Here is a 7,746-nt window from a genome sequence, read left to right on the forward strand (position 1 = left end):
GTTGTGTTATTCTAGAACTGATATGGGCTGAAATATAGACACTCTCTTTTCCATTTAAGACTTAGAACCATTTTTCTTTGATTTGACCAGTTGTAAATCTCTTGCATTATGCCGTTGCCTTCTGTTCCTAAGAGGGGCAGGACTGTAAGGTCAATTTTTTGGTTTGCATAACCCAGGGATAATGCGCTATTTTAATGGTTTTAGTTGGGTTCTACAAGCTTGGGGTCCGGAAGCACGAGGAGAGAGTGGTCTAGTGACAGGTTGAGCCAGTGAGCAGCTGATGACTCAGAAGTTTGGGGTGTGAGCTATAGCCTCATGTGTAACCCCTGCTGGCCTGCCCTGGGGCATTTCCCCACGGATGCAATTGCTGCAGGTGCAGGGGCTACCAGTCCTCCCACCCTTATGGCCAGGGCATAAGAAAGAGGAAATAGAACTCACTCAGGCCTAGGCCCTTTACGTCACTCAGGAACCCAATGTGAAAATGATGATGGCAGAATTCCAGGCAACCAAAGTCTCTGTACATAGTTACCTAGGACAACTGAGGCCCCTGAAGGGCGGCCAATGCAGAATGGCTGGAGGTGAACTCCGAGGTGTGCCAAAGGTGAAGGGACACCATCCCACAAGGGCAGACATGACCCTAGACTTTAGAATCGCTTTACAGTATCTAGTGGCTTCTTCCCTCTTTGGTTTCTTTCAGTGGCTCTCACCGGGTCTGTTTTTATTTCATTTTCTTTAAAAAAAAAATGATTAGTTTTATTTTATGTTTGCTCTACTTGCATGCATGTGCATGTACCATCTGTGCACCTCGTGGCCTCGGAGGTCAGAAGAGGGTATCAGATCCCCTGGAAGTGGAGTTGCAGAATCATAGGTGCTGCAAGAATCAGGGAGGTTAACCACTGAGCCATCTTTCCAGTCCAGCCGTGTATCTTCTTACAGGGACATCTTGTCCTTGCCTGAAGTACAGCAGGACCTCTTGTGACGTCCCTTCACCTCCCACCTTACAGGGCCATTTTCCTTCTCATTGTAGGGCCTCTAAGTGAGAAGCAAGAAGCGTTGATGACCAAGAGCCCCGCGTCTAACACACGGCGTCCCGAGGATCGTAGCCTGGGGCCCATGTGGCCAATCACGCAGAAAATTTTGCAGGACTTCTATGGGCCTTTCAACACTAGGCTGGCACAGATCCTAGATGATGAAGCATTTGCCTGGAAGACGACGTGAGAGCCGAGTCCCTTCTGCCGGAGCCGGACCTATAGACTCTGTCATTGCCATGACTTTAAAAGTCTCCTGATGGAGAACTGTCACCTACAGTGTGGAGAAAGCCACTGGCGCCCCTCTTCTCCTCCCAAGGCGATAGTTAATCGGAACTATTCGACATTTTTCTTGCCGTGTTCAACAGCTCTGCTCTTGAATTCTTCCACCTGAAGCCTTGGAAAGTACACTGGAGCTAGAGTCCTGTCTGTTCCCAGAGTACCTTGGAGCTTAAGAGGGTAGACTGGCATCCAGTTTGTAGGAAGAGGAGGTTTGGGGAACCCACAGACCAGCCCTGACCTCCTACCTCCAGGAGAGCTTGTCTGGGTGTAGGATTGGACAGCTCTGAGATCCGATTAAGTCCAAGCTCACTAGAGGCCGTGCTTTCGGGCTGACTGGAACCACCCTTCATGTGTTATTTCCCGGTACACCTTGCGTAAATGGCTAACCCCATCTAGAAGAGAAGGAAGCTGGTTGGAGAAGAGAGGCACTTTTCATTTTGGTTTGTATTCCCAAGTCAGTCCTTCAGTGACATCAAAAAATAAGCCCTGTTCCCTTTGCTGTGCCCAAAACAAAACAAAACAAAACACCCTGGCGTTTGGCAGCGTGCTATCTCTCTGACCTCCTATTCTGCCCCCGCAGACTGTATTTATGCCCAGCATAGAGAAGGGGCACTCTTAAACAAACTGCGTCTTGAATTTGACTAACTCAGCCTCTCTTTTCTGCGCCTTTGGATGTTTTCTCAAGAAATTCAGTTTGTATTTGGAAAGGAAAGTTTTGGTGTTAATGCCGGAATAGAGCAACCTCCAGGCATGGAACAGTTGGCGGGAAAGGAAGTGAAACCCTCGCCATATGTGGAAGGTCACCAGAGAGCGCAAGCTGCGTCGGTTTCTGGTTTTGGCTCATTACAGGCTCCCTCCCTCCGTCTTCCTGTTGGAAGAATCTTTTACCCACATTCTTTGTCGTGTGTGGCCAAAGTTCCATACTCACGAAGGATCTTAAGACACCTGTGTCCTCAGAAACACATCTCACAGACTTAGCTTGGGCTATATGTGGTGTGTGGTGACGAGATAGCTTGGCTCTCTCTATGGACCTTTCTGGACCTTTTTAGGAACTTGGTTTGCAATGGGTAAGCTGAAGGTCTTGTCATCCAGGGAATACCAGAGAGAACAGCTTAAGCCCATTTGGCACACAGGGCCAGGTGGAATGTCACAAAGCTCCCCCCCTGGAGTATTGTCAAGGGATGCTTCCTGGGAAGCTGTATTCTCAGGTCAGGATCCTGTCCACCAGCGTCAGAAAGTGTACACACTACATACCCGACTGTCACGTGAATGTGTGAGAAGATCCTGGCGTTGGTGGCAGGAGGAAGCGCAGTTGCTCGGCTGTGTTACTCCTTCTGCTGTCCACCATTGCTGGTTTGGGACTCTCAGCCCATGGGAAAGTTCGAAAGAGCTCTGAGCATCAGCATGGACTGGGCCAGCTCTGCTACTGAAGGGGCTGTGTGTCTTGAAGTCTGCATTCCAGGACAATCCCCCTTTTCTCACAGCCTGCACTTGGCTGAGTCGCCAGTGGGGAAATCTGGCCTGAGTACAAGGATGCTTTGGGAAGAAATGATGAGAGAGAGAGAGAGAGAGAGAGAGAGAGAGAGAGAGAGAGAGAGAGAGAGAGAATGAATATTTATTTGGAATACTGTGTGTGTGTACGCGTGGCCGTGTGGCGTGTTGGAAGAGCGCACATGCGTGTGGGTGCTTACACTGAGTGGGTTCCCCTCAGCTATCTTGCTGATGAGGCTTCTCCCTCCATTAGAGACACAATGCCTTTATGGATTAATTTCTCCACCAGTTAGCCTGTCATTTCCAGAACATATCTCTCACCACCCCATCCCATCCACAATTATAAGACATTTTTCTTGCGCACTCCTATGCATGTGAATAACATGTAGCGTAACTCTGCTTCTTACAGAAGTATTGCCAAAGGTATTATTTCCAATATTATTTGGTTCATTGCTGATCTTTTAAAATATGCAGCCCCTCCCCTTCTTCCATCCGGGGCTCTCCAGACCCGGTTTTGCCTCTAATGGTCTCTCCCCAGGCGTCACCAGCATTGCCTTTGCTTTTGCTCGGTCGAGGCCTCCACTTGTTTGAGAGCACAGGTAGTGTTTTGGGTGGTAGCTCCCTAGCGTGTCACCCCAAACCAAAGCAAAACACAGACCTGGTACCGAAGACACTTCATATTCCCAAAGCTGTGTGCCAGGTCGTATGAAACCTTCCCTCCCTGTGTCATATAAGGTATGATATGCGAGTCACATTTATTCTGTACTTTTATTCATATTTAACATAATTAAAGATGGACCCACACAACTGGTGCCTGTAGGGAGTGGGCACTCCATCACAAGCTTGCCAGCCGGTTCTTTCCATGGTGTCCTGTGTGTGCGAGTGAGTCACAGAGGGTGGGGGGACAGTCACCACCTCCCCTGCCTTCCTCATCACAAAGGATTCGCCCATAATCCTCATAGCAGAAGAAAATCCCAGAGCAGTCACAGGGCCGCACCTGTTCCCTGGGGAAATCCCTGTGGAGGCCTGCAGTGGTTGGCAGACAGGCTGGGAGGTCCTGTCCAGCTCCTGGCGGCTCTCCCATGGTCTTCAGATGTAGGAATCTAAGATTGAGAGACCACTGGCCTCAGGGATGTTGAGTTTGGATGCTTGGTGCCTCTGGGTGTATCGTATCACTGGGTAGGCAGGGTCTCTTGCTGGGGCTTGAGGAAGCTGGGCAAGCTTGAAGAAGAGGATATCCCATTCAGCATTGGCCTCCATAGCAAAGTAACCCAGATAGGGTCCTTTACACACTGAGCCACGTTTCCCAGTGAAGCTCCAGCCCTCAAAGGTTCCACATTCATGAACAGCGTCAAGAGCTGAAGACCGTGTTCATACACGCGAGCCAGGGGGGACATTTCACATTCAGCCACCACACAACGCATTCTTGGTCTGTCAGTGCTCAGGTGAGCTCAAGGGACCAGCACATTGGTTTCTCTGGGACCTCTTACCATGGAGCATTCGTGACTGTTCTCTTACCTTCTCTTCACATGGCTGTCCCTCTGTGCAGGTCCCCGATACCTTTTCCTCTTGCCGTAAAGATGACAGCAAGACCCTAGAGGTCTCATTTAACTTCATCGCCTCTTTAGAGTACTCCCATTCAAATGCAGTCATACTCAGAGTCTCCACTCACTCAGGATGTCAGCACATGAATTTGGGGGCAGAAACCACTCAGTCCACATAAAGAGAGGGCGTATTTCACACTTAGAAGCTTGAATCATCCTGGACACAGAATGGCCCTTTGGTCTGTCCCACAGTTCTGAGACCTGTCTCCAGCATGGCTCCTTACTCTGGTGAGTTGGGTGTGGGGCTAGATTCAGCACAACCTGGGGCTGGCTTTACTCTGTGAGAATGCTTCTGGCTGGAGAAGGCAGAGGATGCTGGGATTCAGGAAGCAGGCCAAGGCCAGGGCATGCCTTTGAGGGCTTGTGCTCTTACAAAAGCTCTTCCTACCCTTGTTGCTAGGAAACACAACTACAGCCTCAAGCCTGGGTGGTGCTGTGCAGGATGGCATTTCTCTGTTGGGACAGCAATCACATCCTGAGGACATTCTGGTGCCCTGTGTGTGACGCCAATCTAGTGGAGACTTGGAGGAAAAATTAGCTTCAAGGAGTTCAGATTTCCCTGAACTTTGGAACCAGCTCCCCTGCAGACATCAAAGAAGGAATGGGGTTGGGCAGAGTTGAGTGAGGGTTTTAGCTACTGCTGCGACAAGTCACTTCAACTATAATGTATCTTCATCCCAGAGGGAGTTTGGGCAGTAATCTCCTTAGTCAGGGCATTTGGAAGAGTGTCCTTCAGCCTCGCTAGCATCCATCCTTGTGATGGCTTCCAGCTTGTTTCCATGACTTCAGCCCCTTTCCATGGATCCCTCACGTCATCTTAGTGACTTCAAACAGAGTGAGTTTCTCATCATACAGTCCTGGAAGACAAAAGTACCACACCAGGTATCCTAGGCTGAAGCAGGGTGCCAGCTAGGTTGTATCTTCTGGGACCTCAGACCAAGCTATACGCAAGCCTTTCCAGCTCTGAGAGACTGCCAGTTGCTTTGAACTGTAAGCCCCTTTCCCGGGTGGCACGTTTAGACTCTTATCTCTGTCTGCCCCTGCTTCCCTGGTCACGTGGCTTCTCTTCACCCCCTGTCTTTCATGAGGACCCTTGGAGTTACATGGGATGATCTGTGGTTACTTCCCCATCTCAAGACTCCCCCCTGCAAAGTTTCCCTTGCTGTGTTAGGGGAACATACCAATAGGTTCTGGGGCCAGCATGTGAACATCTTCAGAGGCTGTCACGCAGCTGACCCCAGGAGGGTGGCCTTGGAAGCCTGTGGCTCTACCTTATGGAGCCCTAGCAGGACTGAGGGGGCAGCAGCTCAGTAGAGGCTCTGAGAAGATACTCCAGTATTCTGTGATGGGGTGAATGGGACAGGAGTCACAGTTGGAAGCCCTTTGGCTTGTGCCTTTCCCCTCAAGATGCTCACCTGGCTGACTGCTGTGCAAACCAAGTAGACTACTGAGCTCTACGGGAAACGTCTTTTAAGGGTTTGTGGTTGCCTTTGCTTTTTGGTGTTTGTGAGCTTACTCTGGCCATCCCCCGGTTGCAGCTGTGAGGCTCAGCTAAGAGGTTCCAAAGCCTGGCTGTTGTTGATGTCGTCGTTCTGCAGAGACAACTGCTTGTAAACGTTGCAAAAATAGAATCCTTTAAGTCCCCAAGAGATCTTCAAGCTCACAGCCTCCCTAGTCCCAACTTCTGCAAGGCTGACCTCCAACCCCACTGGCATCCATCTGGATGATGGCCCAGGCTGGCCTTGCCTTCACGACCTCTGCCTCTGCCCTGGCACAGGCTCTGGCCGTGGTCCTGCCCATCTGGCCAGCATCCTTTTTCCTCTTTCTCTTCCTTTGCTCCTGAGCATGACTCAGACGGAAGAACTGTCTGTGAGCAGTCATAGCGTTCTTGGAACTGCAGGTTGCTGTCCCGGGAGGAGTGACGTGGGATTAATGATGGGACTTTGAGGTGATTGTGCAAATCAGGCATACGGGCCGGAGAGGAGCAACGGTGTAGCTTGGTTGCCACTGATGTGTGAGTGTGTCCTGTGCAGGATCTTCAGGGTAGTGGGGAGAGGAATGCCCTCTTTGCTGGGCAGCACGTGGCAGCAGCTCTGTGATAGGGCACGGCTAAGCGTGGGAAAGAAACCTTCTAGTTCACAGTGGAGAAGCCCTAGCTGGGGCAGCAGTCTGGGGGACGTCAAGCTTCAACTGGCTTCTCAGTGAAGAGGTCACCAGGGCCCTACTTGCTTTCTGGGGGTGCTTTGGAAGTCCTCAAGAAAGTCAGACGCTGGTCATATCTAGAAGCAGGTGGGTCTCAGTTAAGGATGAAATATGGGTCACAAGTACACTTGTGGCTTACCCAAGGCAAAAATAGTGGGATGACCATGGGGGCCGAACTCAGTAAGTCCCTGAAGACTCCCTTCCTGGCTAAACAGAGAAAGGCTGGGTCTTGGGACTGGAGGCGAGGAGGTGGCACCTCCCAGCACCTAGCTATTCTTTACCAAGAAGGATGCTCCAGTTGGCACCCTCAGATTCCAGCCCCCCTTCTTTACCCTCAGAATTATCATGGAGGAAGACAGTTAGTCCTGGGTCTAAAGGCCAGTGTCCCAGTTGATCCACTCTGTAACCATGGGGATACAACTTTTCTGTTGTCCTCCTGAGTGGATAGATATCAGAGTTAACTGATACAGGCTGAGTATTGGAGAAGCCGACGTCACAAAGTGCGAGTCCCTGGAAAGCGGTTGCACAACGTCAACTTGGAGTTCTTAAACTTTCACTTCCACGTCAACGCTTTTAGCCCTGGGGCTACACTGCATGTCCTTGGCACCCTGGTGCCCCTGGTCGATGGGCTGTCTGCATTCTGAGTGTCCTGACTTACCTCTTCAGGCTTCATTTCAAATGCCCTCAGGAAGGAGTAGATGTTTCTGGTGTCACCTGGGCTGGGGGTCTGAGTGGTGACAAGCTTCCTCGTGGGAACCAAAGGACATTCAAGACACCTGTTCCTCTCAAAGGCCTGCTGCACCGAGTCTTGGCTGACGGAGGCGCCCTCCCTTCCCTGCCCCAGACTGGCTGGCCTGTGGGTTAAGCCTCCCACACAGACAGGCTACTGGAGGCTGACCTATGGGGAGGTGTCCCTCAAGACCTGAGTCACAGCCCAAAGAGGGCAGCTCCACCCTCTGGCCCCAGGCCTGCCTGGGCGGCACCAAGGTACACACCCTAGCTAGAACTTGCTCAAAGAACTAACATTTCATTTTCTCAGTAAATATTTTCTGAACATCTACTTTGCACAAGGCCCTGGGCCAGGCAATGGGGCGAGGTTGGCCTGTAGTTCATGTGCCTATGTGATGATCTTTTCTGTT

The 7,746-nt window shown here is 50.9% G+C and overlaps 1 protein-coding gene and 1 long non-coding RNA gene across 5 annotated transcripts in view; one reads left to right on the plus strand and one right to left on the minus strand.

The window, feature by feature from the left end:
• Chst15 (carbohydrate sulfotransferase 15) overlaps positions 1 to 3,642 on the plus strand; it is an 85,053-nt gene extending 81,411 nt beyond the window's left edge. For all 4 annotated transcript variants that reach the window (XM_087908347.1, XM_087908344.1, XM_087908346.1 and 1 more), the window contains exon 8: positions 1,028 to 3,642. In XM_087908347.1, coding sequence (XP_087764473.1) covers positions 1,028 to 1,218 — 191 coding nt within the window. In that variant the 3' untranslated portion in view covers positions 1,219 to 3,642. The remainder of the gene's footprint in view (positions 1 to 1,027) is intronic.
• On the minus strand, positions 3,551 to 7,467 carry LOC148121460 (uncharacterized). Its single transcript, XR_015738419.1, has 2 exons — positions 7,266 to 7,467; positions 3,551 to 5,262 (listed from the first exon to the last, which is right to left on the minus strand). It is a non-coding gene; the product is annotated as an uncharacterized LOC148121460 (long non-coding RNA).
• Between the last annotated feature and the right edge of the window lie 279 nt (positions 7,468 to 7,746).

Source organism: Myodes glareolus, chromosome 7 (genome assembly GCF_982192425.1).
Source record: "Myodes glareolus chromosome 7, mMyoGla1.1, whole genome shotgun sequence".
Lineage (NCBI taxonomy): Eukaryota > Metazoa > Chordata > Mammalia > Rodentia > Cricetidae > Myodes > Myodes glareolus.